The sequence below is a fragment of the Mus musculus genome, chromosome 16 (genome assembly GCF_000001635.26).
Source record: "Mus musculus strain C57BL/6J chromosome 16, GRCm38.p6 C57BL/6J".
Lineage (NCBI taxonomy): Eukaryota > Metazoa > Chordata > Mammalia > Rodentia > Muridae > Mus > Mus musculus.
In genome coordinates, this window is record NC_000082.6 from 42,107,518 (window position 1) to 42,135,324 (window position 27,807).

Consider the following 27,807-nt stretch of genomic DNA (forward strand, 5'->3'; position numbering starts at 1 on the left):
GTTTCCATCACTGGACCTCTTCAATTATTTTTCAATATTTAAAAATATCTATTATAAAGTTCTTTTACCTCCTTGCTTATGTTTATTCCTGGGTGTTTTTCAACTTATTTCGAATGGAATAATTTCCAAATTTTAGTCTCAACAATTTTATTATTTGGTGTATATAAAGGTACTTATTTTTGCACACCTTTTTAAAATTGTTTAACTTTACTGAAAGTGTTTTCTATCAAATTTTAAAGTTTCCTGGGGGAATTTGTGGTCTTTTTAAAAGCACAGAATCATCTCTTTTGCAAAAAGGGATATTTAATTCTCTCTTTCCACATTTCATCCCTTTGATATCTTTCTCTTGTTGCTATAGCTGAGACTTTGAGCCGTATGTTGATTATTGATCTTATAATTTGAGAATAGACACCCTTGTCTCCTTCAGATTAGAGAGGAAATGTTGTAAGTGTTCTCAGTCCTTCATCATTTAGTGTAATGTTGGCTGCAGCTATGACATATATTAGGTTGATGCAAAAGAAATCGTGGCTTCAGAGACTTCATTTTAAATCACAGTGATTAGGCTCAAACACATCTTTACTAATCAGAATGGGAAGTATTACAACTAACACCTTGTTGCTAATAGAAAGTACATTCTACATTTCTGTAGAATAAAAATGTTTCTTAATCTGACCAACATTTAGAAATGCTTTTTAATGGAAATGTTAATGATAATCACTTGACAAAAGTTCAAGTGAATATCATTGATGAGGCAAAAACTTGGATGCATAGGTTATCTAACATTTGAATCATTGCTTGTAAGGTGCATGTTTTGATATTGTTCAGAAGAATTTGACATGTTCATTAACCAATGTCATCTTCAGGTTGTGAATTTTGGTGTCTCCAATTTGGTAAGAATATTTCTCAGATGTAATGGCTTCACTAGAGTTCAAAAACCTGTACTGTATCAGAGTGGCAGTAGATCACTAAACAATGACCATGACGTCTGTGTTTGGTTCTAGAACATGCTTCAAAGTGTCATCTCAGCCCACCCACTAGGAAGGTTATCTACAATTGTGATATACAATCTGCTTTGAACGGTACATAACAGTCCAATCAAGAAACTGCTGTTGTTGCATAGATAGGATAGAGTGTTGGTTCCAAATGACAACTTCTTTTTCTTTTCATTCTTCTCTCATACAATACATTCAAACAGCAGCCTCCCCTCCCTCTCCTCCTTCCAGATCTCCCACACCTCTCCTCTCCCCTGGATCCACTGTTCCTCCATTTTTCCCTCAGAGAAAAGCAATAAAATGCAGTAAGAGTAGGCACAAGTTTAAAGCATTTGATCAGCTCACTGGGCACCCACTCATCAAGCTCTTAACCTATCTAATCTGCTTCAAATGCTGAATGACCATTGAGTGGTCCACACTGAGTTCTTTAGCACCTTCTCATCTAGTTTTAACTAGACAATTGCTTTCAATTGTCTGCTATTGTTCTCCTCATTTTTACAGTCCTGCTCTCCTTTGCAAAACTTCTTGAAGTACCACTGCACTGTGGATTTGTTACCAGTTACTCATCCAAATGGGCTGTTGGTGTTATGAGTAGTCTGTGCTCCTTCATTAACCATGTTGGACTTGAAAACCGTGCTGAAACTTTCTTCCTCTACACCACTGTCTTAGAATAAAATAAATATAAAATAAACATTCTTTAACAAAAAGAAACACGATAAATGAACATGAAAATGAAATATCATATATATACATATATAAAATTCATAATGCATTCTAACATCAAACATCAAACTGCCAATTATAACAATGAAAACACTGTATTGTAATCCATAGATTTTGTCTTGAGGATATTTCATCTATTCCTAGTTTATTCAAGACTTTTATCATTAAAGCAAATACTTTTATACATCTTTTTTCAAAAATTTTACATTTATTTATGTGTGTGTATGTATGTGTGTGTGTGTGTGTGTGTGTGTGTATGTCTCCATTTGTGTCATGTATCTAGAGGCTTTCACATGCCATAGCATATATGTTGAGGTCAGAAGACAACTTGTTGGAATCAGTTGTTTTCTTACTTCATCTTCTTGCGTCCTCTGAAATATATCCTCCTGTTTTTCTGCATCTTTTGAGACTATCATATGATTTCTGTTTGTAAGCCTATTAATTTGCTGTACCATGTTCATAATTTAACATGTTAAGCTATCTTTATCTTCTGTGACAAAACCAACTTGATCACTATGCATGACCATCTTAATGTGTAATTGAGTTAGGTTTGCAAGTAATTTGTTGAGAATTTCTGACTTTAGAGTAACCATGAAACTAGTCTATGTTTCTTTTTTTCTCTTTCTTTGTAAGAGCTTCTTTAGTATTAAGTATCAACTATTAGTTTTGGTGTTAATGTAATACTTGCTTCATAGAATGAATGTAACCTTTCTTTTTTTTGTGGAACAGTTTTGATAAGTATTTGGTTTTAGAAATTTCTTGAAAGTTTGATAGCATTCAGCATTGAATCTGTCCAGTCTTGAGATGTGTCATATTACCTAACCTCAAATTATACTTCAGAGCCTTCAATACAAAGTATAATACTAGCACCAAATGTGACATATAAAGCAGTGGAACTTAATAGAGAACCCAGGAATAAACCCACACATCTATGGCTACCTAACATATAGCAAAGATGTCAAAGCCACACATGGGGCAGTTGGTGTGTGTGTGTGGGGGGGGGGTGTTGATACTTAGCAAATGATGCTGGCAAAACTGGATATCCACTTACAGAAGAGTTAAATTAAATCTGTATCTCACCCTGCTCAAAACTCAATTCATAATAGGGCAAGAACCTCACTTTATAAACTGAAAATGTAGAATATGCTTCAACTTAGAAGCACAGAAATGGACTTTCAGGTCTGAGCCATGTGGCTAGACTAAGCTGTCAGTCTCAGCTAGAGTCCCACATCATTCTGCTCCACTTCATCAATTCTAGGAATTCCTGGGCAGCAAATATAAGGAAAAGGTATACTGTGGATGTGGGCTAATACTGTTCTCACAGGGAAAACATTTCAACTACTGGAAATATAATTTCTAGTTTCTTAATTTGAAAGTTCTGTGACTGACTCTTATGGGTTGTGTGCCCATCTTGTTGGCCATTTATGTGCGATTTCACATAATGGCTTTTCTCTGCCGTTGCAACCCAAAGCACTACGCACCTTGCAGGCTTGTGATCGCTGGTTTTCCAGCAGGCAGGCAAAGGAAATGCCTGGGGCCTTTTCAGCTGCTTTAGAAAGGAGCAAGTGTAAAGCTGTTAGTCTGATTCTAACTTTGACTATGTTGCTCCTGGGAATAACTCCATTCCACGGTAAGTGCAGCGATCTCTTCCCCAGAAAATCTCAGGATGCAAGATGAAATAGTTCAGTTCATATCCACAGCCAGACTTTGAAAACCTTCTTTAAAGCATGGCTGGTTTAGAAGACAGGGCAATGGAAACAAAGGAATGGGCTGCCCCTGTGAAGCTCTCGCAGAGATCGTGATGGGAGGAATCCTCACTGGAGTCATAAGGCAGAGAGTCTCACGACTCACCACCAATCACAGCCACAGGGGTTCTGCATTAGACCCAAGAAGCATTTGTGGATAAAAGTCCTCAGCTGAGCAACCTTGCTTGGGACCCACAGATTTAGAAAAGTATTTAGCATGATTTAAAAGTAGATACGGGCAGAGAAGTGTTGAGATCAGAATTACTTTTAAACTGTAGCAAGCTGAGCTAATAGAACATTACTTTTGAAGTGTTCTTTTTATGTAATTTACTATACTCCTGTGTAGCAGGAGTTCTGATGCTAAGGTTCTGTTCCAGAGTTGGTTCTTAATCTGTCAGTAAAGAAAGCCATAGGCCAATTGCTGGGTGGAAGGGATAAGCAGGACTTCCTTGTCCCTGGAGGCAAGCAGAAAGACACAGGGAGGAGGGGAGAGTTCACCATGCTTTGGAGAAGAACCAAACAGCAATGTGAGGTCTCAAAATGGAGACCTATAGGCTCCTACAGGCAGGTGGTCAGGGGTGTTGAGCAGAGGCTAGATGTGACTGAGCTGCTGAAGTTTAGGGCAGGTTTGAGATGCAGAGATAAAAATATTAATAAGGGTGCACTTTTCCAGGCATAAGATAGAAGTATCCAACAATTGTGCCAAAAAGAAAACTTGAAAAGGAACAACTGTGTGTGTCTTTTATCTATGGATTCAAAGGAAGCTGGGTGGGGGCTGATAGGGGCAGCTGATTCCCAGAGCTAAAGCAGCACAGCAAAAAGCTACACTCCTGTGTTTTAAAACTGAGAAATACAACAGCCCCAAAGAAGTTACATTTTATTAGATGTGTGTTCCTGGGTTTCTCTCTACATAAGAGGTAAGCAAATATTTTCTATAGAACACACAATAGAAACAAACACTCTTAGCTTTATAGTTTATAGACTCTCTTGCAGCTAGGCTCTGGCTGAGGCAGAAAACAACAAAGTGAATGCTCAGGCATATGTCCTAATTAAACGTTATTTAACAACAATGAAATGTGAAGTTTGTTGTTTTTTTTTTTTTATGCAATAGTTCTCTTGTAGTTTCTAGCCATTTATAATAGTGAAGCCCATTATTAGTTATGAGCTGTGTACATTCAGGCAAAATGTCAAATTTGTCAATGGAACAGATAGGCCACCCTTCCTCTGGTGCTCTATTCAGGTTCAAACTTAAATCTGGAAAAAATAAATAGCAATTTCAAGAAGTGTGTGTATGAGTGTGTGTGTGTGTGTGTGTGTGTGTGTGTGTGTGTGTGTGAATGACTATGCTCTTGTAAATATGTTTAACCAGAAATCTTAAGTTTTTATTCAAAATAGATATCTATGGCTGGGGATGTACTTCAATTGTAGAGAATTTGCCAAGCAAGTGCTGGGTGCTTATCTATCTCTAGCACTCCCAGGAGGGCTAGGTGAGAGACAGTCTGGGTTCAGTTCATCATATTTGAAACAGTGACTAGAGTATCTAAGAATAATAACTATTGACAGAGAAGGATCTGGAAAGATGGGTCAATGGCTACGAACACTGGTTACTCTTCCAGATGATTCCAGAATTTGATTCTTAACATCTTAATGTTAGCTCACTCTATTTAGGAATCAGTAACTCCAGTTCAGTGGATCTGATGCCCACTTCTAGCCTCCATGACCACTGTGGTAGACAGATGTGCATGCAGGCAAACCCCCCACGGACTTTAAAAGAAATACATTTTAATTTAAAAAGTAGAACAAATTAAAGTCATTACTATTTTTTATCATTGGAATGGTTTCCAAATAATTGCTTCCTTTTTCCTTTTGAACATTATTTTATTTTATGTCATTGTATCTTGTTAACACTGGATTTAACACTGTTGCCCAATTCAATATTTTATTATAATATTTAAAGGTTTTAATTGTATGTGTTCAGTATACACGGTATTTTGTTGCATAAGGATAATTTCAAATTGTACCTTTAGCACATTCTCCTCCATGATTTTCAGCCCTCCCCTTTACATTCTTTTGCCTCTGATTAGTTTTCTAGGCAGTTTTGCATATATATATACATATGATTTTATGCATCTGTACAAACTTTAGGAACAAGACATTTGACAACAAATTAGATTCTTTCATTCATATTCTATGATAATTCCATGTATTTATAAAATGTGTCTTGGTCTTATTTTCTTCCCTTCCTTATCCTTTTTCAACTCCCACTAAACTTTTTCTTCTTCCCAGCAAGTCCTTCTTCTACTTTCATGTATTTTTTTCATATTACCTGCTGAGTTTAATTAAGGTTGCTTACATGAGCATGAACGATGGGGAGGTTATTCTTTGGAGCCTTGGCAACTGCAGAAAATGATCTTCTATCTCCCAGCCACAAGTAACTGCCTGTACCCTCTTCCTGTGGATAAGTGGGTCCTCATAAATATCTCCTCTGTCCATGATAGCATGTTTACTGGCCCAATCTTGTGCAGATCTCCTGCAGGAAACCACAGGTGGTATGACTTCGTGAGGGCAACAGCCATGTTATATCCAGAAGACAGAATTTTCCAGTACTTCTCTGCATCCTTTGGCTCTTATATTCTTTCTGCACCTTCTTCTGATATGTTCCCTGAGCTTTAGAGAGTGTGATGTAGATTCTCATTTGGTGCATAGCACTCAATTATCAATTATTCTCAGCCTGTTGACCAATTGTGAATCTCTGCATTAGCTGAAGGCTACTGCAGAAAGAAATTTCTCTGACCAAGGCACAGAGCAGCACTAATGTATGACTATACATATGAATATTTAGCAGGACAACAGTAAAAGAGTCTTCCCTAGGCTCCATAGCCTACCTAGACTTCAATCAGGTTTCTAGAAACATACAAGAGACCCTCCTATGGAGTAGGTCTCAGATTCAGTCAGAAGGTGATTGGTTAACCCCTTAATAGCCATGCCACCATTGTACTAGTGGACATATTTTTGTCAGGTAGGTACTATAGCACACAGGGTCCACCTCCGGGTGAAATCAATGATGACTTTGTTCCCTCAGCAGCACCTTCGGACAGAATGAAAACTACCCAATCAGGAGGAAATTCTCAACTCAGTTTTAGCTTCATTTCTCTATGCTCTGAAACCAAAACACATGGCTCTTCAGTTAAACAGGATTTCCATAGTTCTGGTGGATCACAGAGAGCAATGGAATAACCTATATTGTTTTTTGGGAGGGGGCGGGTCTTTTGGCTAAAAGTTTCTAAGTGTAGTCACACACTTACACTGGGAATTTTCTTTAATAATGTATAGCTTCTGGGAACAGCATTAGCCTCCAATATAGGGTACTTTATTTCAAAGTCTATTCAAAAATTAATAATTTTGATTAGCTTACAAAGCAATAGGTTTCCATATGGCTTTTTCATACATCCTTATTTTTGGTTAGCCCTTACTCCAACATTTTTTTTTTTTTTGCCATGCCCTCCAATGTCAGAACACCAATACCTTTAAATCTTTCCACTTAGTATTCCTAGACTCTTTGTACTTCCCTGGCCTCTGCAGACACTCCAAATTAAGCACACAAATCGAAAAATGAGAAGATAGGACCCACCTATATTAGAAAGGATATATTCTATTATGATTATTATTTTTGAGACAGGGTTTCTCTGTATAGCCCTGGCTGTCCTGGAACTCACTTTGTAGACCAGGCTGGCCTCAAACTCAGAAATCTGCCTGCCTCTGCCTCCCAAGGGCTGGGATTAAAGGTGTGCACCACCACACCCAGCCCAAATTATTAAGTATTAAGTTCTCTGTTATATTTATTGTTGTTTTAACTTAAAAGAACTAGTAAATTTGAAGCAGGGATTTACAAGTTGAAAACCTTCTCTCTCTCTCTCTCTCTCTCTCTCTCTCCCCGTGTGTGTGTGTGTGTGTGTGTGTGTGTGTGTGTGTGTATGCGCCTGAATATGTGCATGTCTTTGAGTATGTGTCCATGTGTCCATCTCTCTATAAAAGCTATAAAGTATATCTGGTGAGCTGATGGTCTTTGGCTTTTTACTGATAGCTATTGAACTTTACATAATGGCAGCTATCTGTGGTGGCCACACTCTTTATATTACTCTAAATTATGTAATTTAGGTTTATGCCTGGAGATAAATTGTTTTGGTTTGTCCTACTGGAACCTCTTTAAATATTTGTCAAACTATAGAAGAAATAATTCTGCTCATCCTGAAACTGAATATTAACAGCAAAAATGGAACATTGATATTCTTTTCCTGACCTCTGGCAGTGGTATAAAGTCAAGTAAAATGTTGACTGAAGATTGTCTCATAAAATACATTTTTTTATTATTAGGTAATTTCTTTATTTACATTTCAAATGTTATGTCCATTCCTAGTTTCCCCTCCAAAAACTCCCTATCCCCGTCCCTCTTCCTCTGGTCACCAGCCTGCTTGCCCACTCCTGCTTCCTGGCCCTGGCATTTCCCTATACTGGAGCATTGAACTTTCACAGGACTAAGAGCCTCTCCTCCCACTGATGACCAACTAGGCCATCCTCTGCTACATATGCAGCTAGAGCCATGAATACTACCATGTGTTTTCTTTGATTGGTGATTCATAACATACTTTTAAGGTTTTGGTCCTTGCACCACCCCTTTCTTTCTGAGTTAAATCTAATAATCCAGATGTAATCTAAGCACAAAATGGCATACCGACATTTCTTTATCTTGAATTATGTCTGCCTCTTGAACTATTCTGAAAATCTTTATCTTGGAAGTTCAGTGATATCTTTTTTTTTTTTTTCAGAAAAGAGAGACTTAAGGGGAACTTAATGGCAAGAAGAGTTGAATGGAAGAATGAAAGGGTTGAAAGATTGTATTGGGAAGATGTATAATCAATGTATATCACATATTAGGTTCATAATTATGAATTAAATACATTAAAAAGGGATATCTACACAATCAATTGAAAATACTTTAGATATTTTTTCAACCAAGTCTTATTTACTCATTCCATTTATTTCTTGATATATATATATGTTTGTGTGCACATGCCACGTCATTACTGTGGATGGAACTCAGATACTCAGGCTTAACGTGAACAGCTCTACCTACTGGACCATGTAGATGGCCATCCAATCTTATTTTAAATTTGTCTCAAATTTCTTATCATCTCCAGAGGGGAGAACTGTTTCTGTTAAAATATGGAACAAATTTGCATGTCCCTCCACCCTAATTCAGTTGTATACTTTTTAAAAACACTGCCTGAGCATGTTTCACACTCATATAGTTAACACATAGCTGAAATCCCAATCTTCATACCAAGGGCAAGTGTCTATGTTTTTAATAGAACATATTTTTCTGCAGGTAGACAGAGCAATCAGATAAGACTTGAGCATGAGAAGGAGGCATATTCACGATCTTTGATGTGTGTGAGAACCTTTATCAGCATGAATTTAAAGCCCTTTGACTATCTGGAATTGTTTATTAGGGCCATTAATACTAGTTTTTAAATTCCTCAAACATTTTTAGAGTCTCTGATTCTTTAAAAAGAACTGAAGCCTGCTCTATTGTCCAAGGCTCTGTGAAACTGAAGTGTATGTCCTATCCAATAATTGAAATCACTTGCTCATCTGTCACTTATTCTCATCTGTGTAGAATGACCGCTTGATAGTATATTTCCTGCCATATCAAAATGAAGTATTTCGGTGGGTGCAATTTAGAATTTGCCAACTGAAGCAAACTTCTCAGTCTGTGAACATGGCCCACCTACTTTTCTGGTGAGACATGTGACTCCAAGTCATGTTAACTCCTTCCTGGTGTCAGTCTCCTCTGTCATATGACTTTAATGACTCCCCTGTGACTTCCCAGGCCCCCTCTCATGCTCCTCTGTAGGACCTTGTTTGATTCAGGACCTCCTCCTCTTGTTGTCCCATGTTCACATCCTTCCTGTGGTCACTTCTGCATATCCACACATCAGATCAGACATTGTTACCTGAGAGACTTCTAAGTTTCCCTCCTGGTAACTTCCTCTACTTAAAAAGGGGTGATTTGAGTGCTTAACTTCATTCACCCTGAGACTGTAAAGCTTTGACCAGGAACCTGAAATCACCTAAGCATATCATGTTGAGCTATTAATATAATTAGGTTCAGCCTTCTGGAAACCAACATTACTTTAAATCACTACACAAGTAAGCAAAGAATGAGAAGATTTGAAAGTCTTGCAATTTATTCAGTGTATTCCAAGACCTCCTGCTTGGAACTTCCCAGTTATTGTCTAAGAAACTGGGCCATTATTGTCCACTAAAGTATGTAGCAGCAAGTTTTAAAATCTACTCAGCATCACCTTAAATGAACCCAAAAACTTTTAGTGTGCCTTATACTGATTCCAAGGCTGATATGTATATGGTATGTAACATATATGTATATTTTATGTGTAATGGACCTTGATCTATACCTGCATATAATTTCACCCCATAACTCATTAGTGAGAGTGATTTTCTCAGATTACTTACTGCCGACTTACCCCAAATATTTACATAAGTCAACTCATGGTTGTTTAAAATGTAATGTCTGAGTCTGTGACCTTCCCTTCCTTCCAGCAGTCTCTTTTTCCATTCTAGTCGTCTTAGTTCCTCAGAACTCATTTCACCAGGTACCCATCCTGATTGCCTGCAGGCCAAGAAATCCCTTAGCTGTTAATTGAGAATTAAGACATTGCTGATAAAAGGTAAAACCACTTGCATTAATATTTGCATTGCAAAAGGAGTCTTAATGGGGAAATAATTACGCTTTAAAGATTGTTATCTGTGAGGCAATTTATCCAGCCTGGCAATCTCTCAAGTCTCTCCACATTGACAGCTTCTGCTTTGCATTCTGTACCCTGGGCTTGCAACAGGTAATCTCAACAACCACACATCCAGAGTGGAAGAGTGCAGACGGGTTAGCTTTGGATTCTTAGTAACATGATCTAAAGAAACACTGAAACTCTCATCTGATTACAAATCAATTTGCTCTTAGAAGACCTTCCAATGGTTGAGAAGGTCAGCAGCCATCTACGTCATTTTCTAAGGTTGCTAACAGCTCATCTACTCATCATGAGTCATTCTAAAATGAAACCTTTGATGTATGATGGGACACAAAAAGGCAGATATGTGGTTTCTGGTTATATTTTGAGTATAAATAGCACATTCTCCGTGAGTTTCATGACACATGAATCTCCTGATCATACCAGAAAAGACAAAGAGAACTATGGGATGGAAAGAAAAGTAAAGATCAGACAGCTGTTGGGAGTAGAGACCCAGTTGTGTTTTGAGCTCCAAGCAAGACAGAGCATGGCATTGGTTTTTCTCAAGAGCCTAATACCTAGAACGAGGAAGCAAGATGAAGATCAATTACAGAATTAGAGTTAAGATGTTGGCATCATATACTGAATTTAAAAACTCCTTTCTATCTGTGTGGCATCCAGAAAGTCCCTTCTTTCCTGAACTTTATTTTCTTCATTTATCAAGAAAGAACAAAAATAAGATTATAGATAGATGAGCTAACATGTCAGCAGGCTGTGAGATACAAAGTGGTACCCAACAAGTGGGGGCTGAATTGTTAGTTCAGGAAAGGGGATAGAATTCAATAAAAGTTATGAGTTTCTCTCGTAATTTTTCTCTCCTTCAAATTCAGTGTCCTAAAATGCAGATTGGTTCCTGATCCAATCTGACTCTTTGGAGGGGAACAAAAGCCCAGATGTTAGTCAGGATGTCAGACACTAAGGTCAAACAGATAGTACCTGAGCCTCACCTAGATGGTTCTAATGCCATGAATTCTAGAACTACCACAGAAAGTCTGAGTATGTTTGTGAAGGTCCCAGTGATCTCTATGTAAAAACAATTACCAAGGAATTCCTATGTAGGTGGTTCATGGACCACTTTGGGAAACACTGGAAAGCATGTTGCCAGGGACCTGAGATAAATGGACAGCATGCTTGTAATCTGGGTAATATACTCACATAACTTCTCTAAAGTAAGAGCAAAAGGGAAAACATTAAAATAGCTATTTTAATTTAAAATATTAGTCCTAATTGGAGAGCTATTTTCTTCTAGAACCATCTGATGCGTAAAGTCTTGATATACGCTACTAAATAAGGCACTATAAAAGATATTAGACTGAAGTTTATGAAATTCATAGAAAAAAAAATGTGTTCAAATGGGTAATGTCTTTTCATTGTCTGATAGAGGAACTGTGGTCTCACTCCAGTGAAGTCGTTTCTAGGAAGTGCTAAAGTAATTATAGTCCAAATGGCTTGCATTTTAAATATAGGATCTTTGGGTAGACTCGAGAGACCCTTGCATAAATGGACAGTGGTATCTGAGGAGATATGCTCTGCTATTATTGACTGTCTTAAATCTGACCATCTCTAGATTGAAGTCCATTATCAATGAAGTGTCTGGACATTTACTCTGTGTGACCACAGTGAGGTTCCCCCATGGTAGGAATAAGATTTAAGGTGAGGTTGCAAACTTCCAAGTAGACTGACTGGTCAACTACCCAAACCGAGAAGAAATGGCCTTAGCACAGGGTTGAGATGTAACACAACAACCTTTTTCTCTGATAGAAGTCATTTGAGTGCATTTAAATGCTTGCTTGTAATGCTATATAATAAGGAAGAAACCCTGAGCCCAATATTTTCCTATGGCAGTTATTAGCTATTGACTGTTCTTGCCATCTGAGAAATGTCTCTGTATAGACTCTTTAATTGCACATGTATAAGGAAACAATTTTGTAATTCATGCCTACCGACATCACATGTTGAAGGAGGAGGTGCGAAGCTAATAGGGAAGTTCAGAAGTTCCTAATGAGTCGGGCTGTACACTGAGTTTTTCTGGGGTTGAGGGAATATAAAAGAAAAAAAAAACACACTAGGGCAAGAGTGAATTATATCTACATCCTACTCACACTTCCATTTCCTTTGAGACTCATCATTTGGATTATTAAGGAAATGTAGGTTGAATCCTTCTCCAAATATTCAGGTTGAAAGGGACATCCTAGTAACAGGGTCAAAGATTCTGCCTAAGGCTATTCAGCTACTAATCATCACTCATAAAAATATAGTACGTAGAGTACACATCATATGAAAAGTGAATAGTGATGCTGACAAAAGATGGTGGGTGGTTTAATCCTTGCTGGGTAAACCAGCAAAATCCATCAATCAGTAAGAAGAACTTTGCAAAATGATGCTAAAGGTGGAGGGGTAGGTAGGAAAATTCCTGTGAGTGTGCAAAGAAACACTGTCACCTTCAATTCCCAGACCCCTCTCAGTCAACAAGAGCTTCTTTTTTTTCTTTTTTTTTTATTGGGTATTTATTTCATTTACATTTCCAATGCTATCCCAAAAGTCCCCCACACGCTCCCCCACCCACTCCCACTTCTTGGCCCTAGCATTCCCCTGTACTGAGGCAGATAAAGTTTGCACGACCAATGGGCCTCTCTTTCCACTGATGGCCGACTAGGCCATCTCCTGATTCATATGCAGCTAGAGACAAGAGCTCCGGGGGGGGGGGGGGGGAGGAGGGGTACTGGTTATTTCATATTGTTGTTCCACCTATAGGATTGCAGATCCCTTTATCTCCTTGGGTACTTTCTCTAGCTCCTCCATTGGAGGCCCTGTGATCCATCCAATAGCTGACTGTGAGCATCCACTTCTGTGTTTGCTATCAACAAGAGCTTCTAACAGCAAGCCAAGCTCAGCTCTCTCTACTCAGAGCTGCGTGGATGAGGACCACAGCTGTGGTTCATCCTGTGGCTGGACGGTGAATGACGGAGGTTAGAGATACAGTGAGACGTACAGGGCACACACTAAAACCTCGTCCTGCCCACTTAACTGGGAAATTGGTCTTGTTTCATATGATATTGGTTTGTTTGATACTATTCTCCTTTCATTGGGATGGCTGTATTATTTGCCAATTAATTTGTCTTCCTTTATTCTAGAAATGGAACCATCTCAGAATTTTTTTGTTTTTGTTTTTGTTTCTGTTTTTCAAGACAGGGCTTCCCTGTATAACCCTGGTTGTCCTGGAACTCACTCTGTAGACCAGGCTGTTCTCAGACTCAGAAATCTGCCTGCCTCTGCCTTCCAAGTGCTGGGTCAGAATTTGTTTTATTTAATTTGGGAAGTTTGTTTGGTTTGTGTGTTGTTGTTTCTTTCTTCCTTTCTTTCTTCCTTTCTTTCTTTCTTCCTTTCTTTCTTTCTTTCTTTCTTTCTTTCTTTCTTTCTTTCTTTCTTTCTTTCTTTGTTTTTAGAAATTTGCCTTTGGAATAAAGCCACAAGCACAAGAAAGGCTTTTCCTATACTGAAATTTAAATAAACCCAATTCCAGTTTTTAAAATGCTTTACTATAAGAAGAATAGAGGATGTATGTCAGGAATGTGAACAGCATAGGGTAGCATAAAAGGGGAGCATCAACTAAGCAAAAGAAAGTTTCCTGCCACAAGCTTCCATTACTAACAGTCCCGTGGGCCGGAAGTAAGACTGCTAACATTACTTAGACAATCTTCACATATAAACAAGTAGGTCAAAATTATGCATATGAAGATATTTGTTCCTGTATGCACATATATTTGTAAATATAAATAATATATTATATGCAATATTCTATAATCAACACAATTATCATAACTAGGTAGCATAGTATTCCATATTACATAAATTAAACCGTACATAAACTAATCTGCACAAACAAGAGCACATAATGAGCCTTAAGTATGACGATGATAAACACTTTGCTGTGATCCCTTCCTTGATTTGCTTTATGACTTTGTCGACAATATGCCTAGAAGAAATGGAGATGAATTTTCCTGTGTGTGAGTTCATACGGTGGCTTTAAGATTACATCCTATTTTATTTCTTTCACACAACATATTTGGTAAATGGTTCCTGCTGCTTTTGCAGCTGTCATTCCGGCTGGCTCTTGTCCCGGTCTATGGATATGGATAAAGCCTCATGGCCTCTCCTAAGACGGTAGCTGCTTCTGCTCCTTTGAGCATCACTGCACAGCTGTGGACTCACTGGTTCATATATGCCCATGTGCAGCTGGAATAGATGTGACCAAACTCTTCCCCAAAATGTTAGGCCACCCTTGAAGTGTTGAAACTTCAGCGCTATATTACTGTGATCCTGTTAGGTCATATATACCACAAATTGGTTCTTCGGCCTGTCATTTGTATAGCGCTTGATAAAGGTTTCTACTATGGAGGTTTTACTTTTTATGTAAAAAAAATAGTATATTGTTTCTTATGGCTTTTTATTTCATGCCTTACTTGGGGTCTTATTCTTTAACCCAAACTGTCCTGATCATTATGCATAGTTGGTCTCAAATCCTCCTACCTCAGCCACACAGGTGCTGGGATTATAGATGTGAGTCACCTCATCAGTCATTCCCTTTTTTTTCCTATGTGAAAGAAGGCTGGGGCCTCCCCAAATCTTTTGATTTCATCTCCCCATTTGAAAATGCAAGTTGCACAAGAGCTAGAGATGGGCCCTTCCTCTTTCTCTATGCTTCCTGATTAACGTATTGGCAGGTGCTTGGTAGTCGTAGACATTTGTTGATAACTATACACGCTAGGAATCTGTGCTGATATTCCATCCACAACTTTCAAGTCCGTGCTTGACTATTTAGGGCTTTTTATTCTGTAGACTTCTATTTTGAAATGTTAGTCTTATTCTACAAGGTAACCCATCTTTAACCCCCTTCACTCACCAGAGAGCAAAGTGCTTCTTTCTGCTTATAGTTATTTTCCACAGAATTTAAAGGCCTCAGAAAACAAATTAAAGGTGGATCAAAAGAGTAGGTATCATTTGTTCCTGTTTTGTAACCCATTGCTTCTAATGATGGCCTTTAAGGATGAAACCCTGCAGACTCTCATGCTGTCCCTGCCCTCAGTGAAACATCGCCCAGTCCACAGATGAGTGGGACTGACAACGTTGGTTCCATCCTCCCTTCCAATTTAATTAGAGAGAAGCTAGAAAGGGCAGCCACCTTCTTCCAATATTCATGTGTCAGGTTGAGAATGTCTTATGCACTTTCTTCATTTCAAACATTGAAACCTCTGGTGGCCTCTTTTTTTTTTCTTCCTTTGTTTTTTATTTAAAAAGAAGAAGAAATATCCCCCATGCTATGCTTTTTAAATGAAGTGACTTGTCAAGTCAGAGACTGTAGCTGTAATCTGAAAGGCAGTAAATTTAGCGACCCTCACTTGCACTGACAACCTGTCCAGCACTTGAAACATAAATAGCATTGGAGACAAATTGCTGCTGTTTTCCTATTAGGCTTCGGCCCGATGGCCTCACAGCCTTCCTTGGTGCCTTGGCCCAGCCTGGTCAATCAGCTGCTTTTAAGAGCAGGCAAGAGCTCTCCTCTTTGCTCCCACTTGGCCTAGATGTGTGCTCCTGAGCTGCACTTGGCCCTTCCCAGACTGATCTGTCTGCTTCACAGAAAGGTTAAAAACCCCATACTGAAGGATGCAGTAAGCAGACACCTGGAACCCAAAATGAATGTCCACAGATTGTTCAATCCCCAGCTTATACACCTTGGTATAAAAGGAAGACACCAACTACCAGACCCCTTGTTATTGTTACAGTGGCCCTAGAGTCTTACCAAAGGCTGTCAAAATTATGTTAGCTGGAAACACCACGCCGGCATCACTTCAGTCTACGCTGAAACATGTTCCTGGCTGCTCTACTTCCCACCTCCACCTCCACTTTCCATTGACTATGTATTGATGTTAAGCAAGAATAGTTCTCTCTGAATTGGAGAACCACATTCAGCAATGAGCTGATCCAGGAAAAAGAGCTGGGATTTAGGGGTGAACTCAAATGAGCCATTTCAGCATCTGGACATGCAAAGGAAGAATGGAGGGGCCAGAGAGGATGGCTATGTTTTGCTTTGCTTTTAATTACATTTCAAAGGCAGTTACAGGACTCTGCCTAGCTGATCTTCCACAGTGCAGCTGCCCTGCTGGGTTTAACACACTCACTTACAAAATGCCAATTGATTTATGTGACTCTTGAAAACAGCAACTGCTGCTCTCATCTCTCATGATATTTAATCCTCAGCCATGGCAGAAACGCTAATAACAGGTCGAGTATTACCCCTGCCGTTTTGATGACAATGGTGAAGGGATCTTGGTCATTGCTGCCTCTGTCCAGCAATTCAAATCTTCACCTCACCCTCCGTATTACAAAACAATCTTGCAAATAATCAAGATCTGCGGGAATTCTTACTTCTATTTTATTCCCAAAGGATTCATCTAGAGTATTTTTTCCCTTTTTATCCAGCTTTAACTACTTGCTGCTTCGGTCCTCCATTCTTATTGACGAAGCTGGAGAAGAACAGTGAAATTGCTTTACAATATAATGTTTGTATTAGTCCCGTTTTCCACTGTTTTGGAGAACAGAATCCAAATAACACTTCAGTGCCCCTTGCAAAGCCTCCCTGATTGCATCAGGCTACAGTAAATAGCATAATGGGAACAGATGTACACAAGCGAGATGATCACACGATAAGAGACTAGGCAGTTTGCTCTCTTATAACAATATTCCTTGCTAACTAACCAGGATCCTCTAAGAAATTTCTCCCATGGACAATGATTCAATGACCCAATTACCTCCCACTAAACCTCATCTCTTCCAGGTTCCACCACCTAATGTCTACAGACTGGAGACCAAGTTTCCAGCACAGGAATTCTTAGGGGACTTAATCAAACCACATAAAACCACAGATGTAATCCATCAGACAGATATGTTGCAGCTCCTTTACCACATATTCCAGTTGACATGGTTTGTAGACTAAGCATTTAAATCAACATTCACTCAGAACCACACAGCAACCTGATATTTTTAAGCACCCATGGGAGATATTGCACAGGATGTCCCAAGAAGACCTGAGACCTACCAATACCAACAACATGAAGGTTAGAAAGCACCTCACTCCACCATAAGCCTTCTGCCTTTATTTTCCAAGTGATGCCAATTGCATTTGTACTTAAGAACTTATTAGCTTCCACCAAACACAAAGTAGTTAGAACATATTTCTTCACATTTAAAAAAAACCAAGCAAGCCACAGTAAATACTTCAGGAGGTTAGCTTGAAGCATGTTTCCCAAATTCTTATTTTTCTCCCTTCATGGGTGATATTTCCACTTTCTCTCTTTGGACCCAGACTTCACTTAAGCATTCTTCTTCCTATGGTGCTGCAAGCAGCATCCACTGTCAACTCAATAATGACTATGGTGACCTTTTGGATATCTTTGAAGAAACTGTCCATCTATTTCATAAAATCATAGAAAAGTTTATCAGGGTACCGAAAAACAGGATTTGGGAGTGTGGGGTTGCCTGCATGTGTGATGACAGAAGTTCTAATCCCCAGCACCCTCATAAACGCCAGATTGGCTGGTGGCTAGCCTAAAATCTTAGCATTCAAAAGGTGGTCGAGGCATCTCCATAGCAAATTGGCTGCCTAGATTACAAATAAGCAAATTCTGAGTTCAAACTACAGCCCCTTTCTCGATACATAAAGTAGAGAGTGATTGAAGAAGACACCTAATGTCAGTCAATCTCTGGCTTCCACAAATGCAGTTATGCACATGTGCACAAATATGCACACCCTCTGCCATGCACACATGTGTAAAACGCAAACATACACTGCACAAAAAGAGAAAAAATTATGCTAATAAGAGAAGGACTTTGGGTAAATAGAGACCTGTGAGATTTTATTCTTAGAAACCATGTTTCTCTGGAATAAAAAAAAAAGAAGAAAGGAAAGAGGATGGGAGGAAGGAAGTTAGGAAGAAAGGAATGGAGGGAGTGAGGAAGAAGGGAGGGAGGGGAGGGGAGAGGAGGGGAGGGGAGGAGAGGGGAGGGGGGAGGGGAGGGGAGGGGAGGGGAGGGGAGGGGAGGGGAGGGGAGGGGAGGGGAGGGGAGGGGAGGGGAGGGGAGGGGAGGGGAGGGGAGGGGAGGGGAGGGGAGGGGAGGGGAGGGGAGGGAAGGGAAGGGAAGGGAAGGGAAGGGAAGGGAAGGGAAGGGAAGGGAAGGGAAGGGAAGGGAAGGGAAGGGAAAGGAAGGGAGAAGAGGTCATGAGAGAAGGACAGAACCCTGCGGATACAGGATTAAATTATCAGATAGGTGCTCAAATGAAGCAACTCAGAACCTCTGCTGTCTTTCACACCTGTGAGTGTCCTCTCTTGAAGGTCCTCCTTTCTCTTCCATGAGCATCTCCATTTCAAACCACTTCCTTTATGGTTTGCCTGCTGCCTCTCATTCTTTTGTCTGTTGACCTCCAGAAAGCCCATTTGTGGAGAAACCCCACCTTGCCAATGGTAAGTCCGGTGCTTGAGGCTTCCAGGGCTCCTTTGCTAGGTGTGGGCATTTTCATGTGTCAGTAGTATATAATACTAATGGAAGAACTTCTAAAAATACATGCATGAGGCCCAGCTTTCAAATGCCATTTTTCTACAGATTGCTTTGCTTGCTTCTCTTGGTAAAGAGGGTAAGTGAAGTGTACAGAAAATGGTTGTGTGCTTCCCTGGGTTTCTATAACAAAATTCCACTGTTTTCCTAGCTCCCTAGTCTCCTCTACTCACACTGCTGTTTTATACACTGGAGGGAGAAATTCGCTAGATTCGAGAAACTATGAACTAAGCAAATGCTAGCTTCCCTCAGCAATGCAAAAGGATAAAATAAAGAATGTTATGCTTAATTCTGATCATGCGCTTCAGAACCCCTCAGATCTGGTTTAAACATCAGCACTCTCTTACATTATGAACTTGGGTAACTTCTGACTCCACTCTAAACCTGTGTCTGCATCTTCAAGTGATATTAAGGATACCATGACTTGATATAATATCTTTTGACTATTACTGCTGACTATATTAGCCCATTTTTTTAAGATTTATTTACTTCATTTATATGATTGCCCTGTAACTCTCTTCAGACACATGCCAGAAGAGGGCATCAGATCCCATTACAGATGCTTGTGAGCCACCATATGGTTGCTGGGAATTGAAGTCAGGACCTCAGGAAGAGCAGTCAGTGTTCTTAACCACGGAGCCATCTCTCCAGCACCATATTAGCCCATTCTTAAGCAAATATTAATTAGTACCTCATTCAACAACTGTTCTGGGTTCAATGAGCATGTGGAGGGGGGAGCCTGAAATAAAGAATTGAACAGAGAAAAATGGATAGCAGCAAGTGAAGTAAGAGACTTTATTAGAGAAGGATGCACTTCCAAAGGAGGAAGAAGGGTCTGAGCAGAAAAAGGGGTGGGGATGGGGTTGCAGTACTACAGTGCCTGCTACACAAGGACAGAACCTTATGTCACATAACATAGATTTTGGGGTAATATTTCCTGATTCTTGCACATACTCTATCTATTATGTATAGTTCTACCTACAGCTTCATTTACCTTATGTTTCATTAACATCTTTGTCTTAATATTTATTTTATTTTGAATTGTTTGTATGTGTGTGTGTGTGTGTGTGTGTGTGTGCTTATACTCACAAATAGATGCAACTTCCCACAAAGGCTCATAAAGGATGTTGAAGTACTTGAAGCTGGATTTACTAGTCCAGTCGCAACTAGTAACTGAACTCAGGTCCTCTGCAAAAGGAACAAGTGCTCTTAACTACTCCATCTCTCCTACCTCCAAATATCAGTAATTTTTTTCTTTTTGGTTGTACTGGAGACTGAATCCAAGGCATTAGACATGTCAGAGAAGTGCTCTACCACTGACATACATCCTCAGGACACACCAGCATATTACATCTCCATCTAGGGGTGTGCTATTCAGCATTATAATTTTAGGGCATCTTCGGACTCTTTAGCTTGCCTCTGCATCTGTGCCCGTGGCTCCAGTCAGTTCCAGCCTCAGCTTGGGGCTTTCTAGTTTCCTCTTTGCTAACAAGATGTTCTCATATGCCAGCTGTGCAGTGTTTTATAAGCTCTTCTGGATCTCACGGCCTGAAGCTCCTGCCTCAGATCTGTACTATTTCATGAACTTTCAATAGGTTCCAACATTTTGCTGGACTCCAACAGGTACATCAGGCAACTTTAGCTATTCCTACAGTGTAAAAAGCACAATATGGAGTATACAATATAACCACAGCAATTTTCAATACAAGTCCTATGGTGAGTTAAATATAGATGGTCTTGATTTTTCTCTAACGGGAAGTACCAATGCCAGTAGACTAGTGTGCATACAGTAAAGAATTTCAAGACCCAGGGTTGGAAAGGATGTGTGGATGGTGGCCCCAGCTAGGATGCTGAGCTTAACAATGTCAGCAAGCTGATATTGTGTGTGAGAACAAAAATGCAAATAGAGATGAATTTGATCTCTGTGGATGCCAGAGAAAATAATTCCGGAGCATTCTTATTTTGCTCAAGCTTATTCACTGAGGCAAAGCCAATTGTGACTCTCCCCTGGCTTTGCACTTGTCCCTGCTTTCTGACTGCACTGTTGGGAGATGCAGAAGGCATGAAGCCAGTTTACATATTCCACACCCTGTTGTGTTTTACCATTCAGATAAGGAGCTTTCATCTATAGGAGCAACCCACTCCTTCCTGTCCACGAAATTCAAACATCTTAATAGTCACATAGGTCTTCAGAAAGCTTACCCTCTTTTCTTCTCTTTGTCTACCCCTTCCTCGGAATCATCTTTAATGTATCCAGTCCCCACCTGGTTTCCTGCAAGGCATCCCCCTGTTCCTATTCTCTCAAGATGGTGGCTCCTTTCAGTCACTCACCACTCTCTTCCCAAGCTGACAGAAGTGGATGACAAGTGGTTTCCACCTTAGGATAGCAGCATTGTAAATACCACAGGCTCTCTCCGTGGTATAGGAAGCTAAGAAACAAAAGACTTCAAAGGCTCCAAAGAGAAGCACACTAGGGATATAAGCAAAACCTGATGCAGGCGTCCTGTGCATTTATTATGTCCTCTCACTCTTCCCTTCCTGAACATTTTTGAATGGAGTATGCTGTGTAGAGATGTAGAGAAGGAGCAAAACAACCAGGAATACATTATTATCATGTCCTCAAGAATTAAAAAAAAAAAGGAAATTACAAAAGAAAAAGGGGAGATAGTAAAGGAACTGTAAGGACAGATACTTGAACAGACACTTGTTACAGAATTTGAAGGTCACCCAGGAAACTTCAAATGGCATCACTGATTTGTGGTACTTTCTCCTTTTGTGTACAAGTTCATAGCCTGTCTCTTTTGTCTTTATTCTCATCTCCAAACACAGACTCACAGAACACACACATGCACATCCCCTGCAAGATAAATTTCAGCTTTTTGCTTTTCATTAAACTTTATGTTTGCATTTAACGATACTGTGTTTACAACCACATACATGTAAATAGCCAAATTCAGATGAGTGAAGGGGAAGCCATTCCAAAAACATTTCCCCCTATGGAAAAATAGCTCTAAGTCACTTTAAGACTCCTCTCAGAACACAGCAAGAAATGATTTGTCTGTTTCTAAACAGACAGCAGTCCTTTGAGTTCTGCCTTGTTAAGCCCACAAAATACTAAACATCATCAAGTTTCATGAATTGCCCTTCTTGAATCTCAAATAAAACAAATAATTTCAGATCTTATAATGAGTAATAAGGTAGGAGGCCTTTAAAATGTATTGTTTAAAAAAAATAAAATAAATAAAGTATTGTTTTATGTTGAACAGAGTACGTTGTCATATCCTGGTTGGGGGGAGGGGGCATGAGAATAGCCTACTGTGTTTACTGAAAGAATATTAGAGTTAGAGGGAAAGTGGATTTTTATAGTAGTAGTTGATTTATTAAATATCTCTCTCTCTCTCTCTCTCTCTCTCTCTCTCTCTCTCTCTCTCTCTTTCTCTGTGTGTGTGTGTATGCATGCCTATTTCTCTGTGTCTGTGTGTGTGTGTGTGTGTGATAGAGAGAGAGAGAGACATGCACACTCACATACAGAGAGAGAGAGAGAGAGAGAGAGAGAGAGAGAGAGAGAGAGAGAGAGAGAAGGAAAGAGTGTAAGAAGCTCCATAGAAGAATATCCAGTTGCAAACAACAGCTGACTTACAAGGACTAGTTGACTTTGTAAACTCAATTTCACCAAAGCACAACACCTGCTATGCTCTAGTGAGTGTTATTTCTGACTGCTTGGCCTCCACACTATGGAACACCAAAGAGAATGCTTCCCTCTTGCCCTTAGCCCTGTGTTCCTCTTTCTGATTCATGAAGAAGACATAATAAGGGAATTAGTAAGGCACAACTGAATACACAGAGACAAAAAGGGGGTCATGATAGCTGAGTGCAAGGGTATGAAAGGTTCAGACACTGAAGAAGACAGGGAGTTATCTGGCTTCTAGCTGAATTATTGCCAGAAGACACAAAATTACACTAAGCAGGGGTAATTTAAATTAAACACCAGACAGCAGAATAAACATAACATTCATCAGAGTGAGAAAAGTGGTAGAGAGATGTTTAAGATACAAAAAAAAGTTTGAAATTTTCATTTTAAGCAAAATGTATATAAGGGTAGACAATAACAGGTTGGAATAGGAGAAAAATCTAAATTGATGTTTGCAAGTTCTCCAGACAACTTAAATGGCAGGTTATGGGTCCCTTTCTGTCCTAAGAAGTTTTTGAAGGGGCAGGGCATGGTGATGGAATCCTTCAGTGGTCAGAAGCTAGACATGTGACAGAGGGGACTGTGTCTCCACAGGAGGATACACAGAGAGTAAAAGGAAAAGCACAGGGGAATAGGAGTGCTGCTTGAGCATCCTCTGGTTCACCATTCATGTGGCTTATGGTGTGCTTTAAAACCATTGCAGCTGATGAGACACAAAGGGAAAACATCTTGTCAAGCCTGTTTCTTTTGGAGCTCAGCTCATGGCTGAAGCAATGATTCCACACAGCATTTACATCCTTAGGACATATCAAGCAATGCCTCTGCCCAGCCCTTAACAGCAGTATGTTCTGCACACTAGCTTCCCCAGCACACTGATACTCTATTAGGACCATTAAAGAAGAATGGATTTTTTTATGATGACTTCCATATGTGGCTCCATTCTCTTAAGCTGTGTGAGGTGTTGTAACTGCCTCTAATACCTTCTTGTGTTGCTTAATTCTGTTCACCTGTGTCCCAGCCCATCAGGACTACTATAATGAAAAACTATAGGTGGCTTACAAACAACAGGAACTTATTGAATACAGTTCTAGAAGATGGAAAGTCCAAGATCAAAGGGTCTGCATACAGATTGTCTGGTGAGGCCTCATTTACTGGTTCATCGAATGCCTTTCTCTGTTGTGTCCTTACGAGGGGCCCATTCTCATGCTCCTATCATCCCCCCAAGGCTTTAGACTTCCAACTTGCATTACATTGTAGATTACGTCTCAGCACTCACATTGTGGAAGAGCCAGATATTAAATCTGTACCAAGCTACTGGAGTAAACATTTACCAACTTCCTAATCAATGGCAAAGCTCATGAAAGTTCATGGAAGATGCTACGGGTAGAAAACAACCCAGAGGCTTACAATCTGGACTGCTTGCAACAGAAGACCTCGTGCTTCCTAAGCCATCACTCTGAACTAATGAGAAATTCTTGACTGAAGTAGTAGAAATACTGCCTTACAGGTAACCCTTGTGGGCTTAAGCAAAATATAATAGCAAGAATGCCAGAAATACCGGAGTTTCAACTAGAGGATCCAGAAGAAAAGAAAGGAAGAATAACAATGTATACACAGAGGTCTTATCCAGTGGTGTAAATAATCATCAGGCTGGTTGAATGAGGGAAACTCATGTACTTTATCCTAACAGAACTTCTCCACCTTAATGAGACTCTAGCCCGGCGTTGACTTCTGAAAAATAGAGGTATCACTGGAGTAGAGGAGGCTATCATGGGAGGAGGAGAAAGGATATCTGCCTCCCCTGTGGGTATTCTCATGAAAGGAAAACCCTCCTTCCTTTCTCAGGTAGTATTGGGGAAGTTCTTGCAGGCATGAGACTGAGAGTTTATCTGATGAAAACCTGTTTTATTGGCTACTTCTGGGGTGCACGGTGAGGAGTATAGGTTGAGATTAATTAATATGTACATTGGTGTATCAGAATCCCAAACCCCAAATCCAATAAATATGGCTTTATTTATAGTTTTATTCTCCAACTAGTAAGCCTGAGGGAACACAGAGGAAAGTATCTTTTTTTTTTTCCTCCCACAACAGACATATTTCTTTAAGAAAATAGAATGTGGGGAGGGATCAGTGGTCGCTCCCCCCATTTCTAGATATGTTGTAGGAATTGAAAAGAATGCAGTGTTTCACCCATGGCCAAGCCTGTACCCATTCTTTCTCCTACTGAAAATTCTATACTCACATAAAATAAGTTTTGCAATTATGAAAGAGGGCAGGTAGAAAAATCTTAAAATTCTTGTTGCCTTTAACACTTCTTGCTATAATCTATCATTACTCTTAAACCCCAAAAATGTGACTTTTTATATTTTCTACATAGTTTACATCCTACATATGGAGCATATGATCTTGACTGTTTACATGCTTGAAGACAGGAAAGGGAAGGCTTAGGTAGAAATTAACCCATTTGGAAATAATATTCTGAGATGTGTCTTAGTGTGCATCACTTTCAGTAAAAAACATGTGCTATTCAGAATACACTAAAGCCAAAGCAAATAATTGTATTATTATTATTCTTTATTTTCTCAAAGCCAGTCATCTTGTCTGTTGGCAGAGATTAGAAGCTTCTGATGTTCCCAACAGTTGAGTGATAAAATGTTATCAAAGAGGTCCTGTGTCCTTCTGGGAGTCTAGTTAACAGGCTTGGTTGACATATCAAGACAATGAATTCCTGTCCATGCTGTCTGGATGTTATGTTGATTTGGCCATTTGGGGATTTTTTAGGAAAGGAACAGCTTGTGGCATTTGAGAGGAGCCATTAATTGGTATCGTTTAGTGTAGCATGACGAGGAGCGAGATTCCATCATGGGGCACGACTGTGTCAACATCCTTCCCAGCTGCTCTGTGCTAACCCAATGGGCAGTTGAGTTGTGAATGTGAGGGGCATAGGATTTCACTAAAGTTAAAGTCCATGGACCTTTCTATCTATGCTTTAACTATGTCATTTCTGTTGTCCAACCCCCCTGTCCACCCTCTCTTTCCCCCTTTAATGTCCCCTCCCGCTATTTTTCCTTTCAATCTATTTAGGAAAAAAAGAGGTTCATTAAATTGGTTAGGTTCCTTGTGAGAGTGTAAAAGATTTCCTGTGTACTTTTTCTTTATGGAAATAAAGCAACTGATTTTGTAGATTGTTCCAAAATGGAGCCTTCCTGTCCCTAACTCCAACTGTTAACATGGGTGTAGCTTCTTATGCCAAGACTTGGTGTCTCAAGCTGCACACTCTCATGCATCTACCCATGGGTTGAGAGCCTGGATGGTAATCAACACAAGGATTAGCACAGGGTTTATATTTAAATATATGGATCTATTTTTCTTGATGTATGTGGACATATGTATGCATGTGGCACATATGTGTGAGTGGCTGTAGAAGCCAGACGAGGGTATCAGGTTCCTTAGAACTGGACTCACAAGTGGTTACGAGGTGGCTGAAGTACTTACTGTTAACTGAACTTGAGGTCTATGGAAGACCAGGAAGCCCTCTTTACTACTGATCCATCTTTCTAGTCCCGGCACATGATTTTTGTGATAAGCAAGATCTACATAATAAGAAGAGTGTGGCATCTCTTGCAAGCAATTCACTCTCTTTTGACCAGCTTGGTTGGTGTAGGAGGGTAACTTGTAAAGCGGATTGCCAGTGCATCATGCAGATCCCTGGTGCTTCCTGTCGACTCCTGTCCCTACTTTATTCCAAATACTTGACCGACAGATATGAATGCTTGAGCACTCTAGTCTCTTATCTTCTTGTTATTGGGACAGTGTTGAATGGGACATGTGTCATCCCCGGAGTCCCCAAAGGGCCAAGTCAGCATTGTTTCTAGAGATTTAACCTGGCATCATAACATTGTTTGGCTTCTTTCTCTTCCAGCTACCATCCCCCCACTCCTCTACCTGTTCTTCCTCAAAGCACTTCCCACTTAATCACAATCACAAGAAACTTTATCTTGGCGTCTGCATCTGCAGATTCTGGCCTCCAACAAAGCATTGTCAAATTAATGAAAAGCCATGTTGATTTGTTGCTTTAAAAAGGAAAAGAAAGCAGTAAACTGCTGCATATTTTAGACTTATAAAAATAATCATGCAATTGTCTGTTTTTTTTTTTTTCAGGAAGAGAATTTGAAGGAGAAGAAGAATATCTGGAGATCCTAGGCATCACCAGGGAACAGTCAGGCAAATATGAGTGCAAGGCTGCCAACGAGGTCTCCTCGGCGGATGTCAAACAAGTCAAGGTCACTGTGAACTGTGAGTATAGGAGCAGCAGGTGTTCCGTGCCCAGGGCACGCTTCCACTCCCAGTGAGCTCTACAGATTCCATTAGCAAAAGCTCATAGCATTTCAAGCAGATGTTCCTCTGGTCAGGGATGCACATTTATACATTGGACACTTCCAAGGGCGAGACTTGGCCTTTGAATTTGATAAATCAACTTTTCTGATTCTAAATATAACCAGTAATGCATTTCACAATAGCCTCTGTCTTTTACTCAGACGGTGGAATTAAGAAAACATGATGAGACTCCACTTGAGCTTCTGGCAGGCACTGTTGTAGAGCCTGTGGACAGCAAGGTCATACTACTTTGGGAAAAGCAACAATCCGTATCTACTTTAGCTGGAATTTTTATCTTAATGCATTGTTTGTCAGAATTGAATAGCCCCAAGATTATATTTTATCCTCTGCTCTTTAACTAATTGGCCTTGGGACCAAATTCAAGCCCATTTGGTCAGATACAGTGTGTCCCTGATGACTAGAGGGGAATGTCTGATAAGTTCATTTTGGTTATCTATTTCTCCTAAAGCCTAGGCATTAGAAATGAAGATTTCACTACGATGCATAGGTAAGTGATCGTACTTTGAACTTGTCAGATGAAAGGCTCCTTAGATGTAGTTCAAAGTGGGAGAAGGGAGGAAGAGGGGATCTATAGGATGTGTGTCACCCAGCAAAGGAATAGAAAATTTGTTTGTGCTACTCAATTTCGAGTGACTTTCTATAGCATTCATATTCAAGATTCCTTACCACATAATTGTTCATAAGGACAGGAAAGGACAAAGAGATGTCCTGACAGCTCTCTCTCCTTCTCCCTCTCCTTCTCCCTCTCTGTCTCTCCTCTCCTCTCTTTCCATGCACATATA

The 27,807-nt window shown here is 39.8% G+C and overlaps 1 protein-coding gene across 6 annotated transcripts in view; it reads left to right on the forward strand.

Annotated features, from left to right (window-relative positions):
• The window catches only part of Lsamp (limbic system-associated membrane protein), a 2,197,426-nt gene that overhangs the window by 2,123,264 nt on the left and 46,355 nt on the right, over positions 1-27,807 (forward strand). For all 6 annotated transcript variants that reach the window (XM_030249137.1, XM_030249138.1, NM_001361282.1 and 3 more), the window contains one exon: positions 26,789-26,923. In XM_030249137.1, coding sequence (XP_030104997.1) covers positions 26,789-26,923 — 135 coding nt within the window. The remainder of the gene's footprint in view (positions 1-26,788; positions 26,924-27,807) is intronic.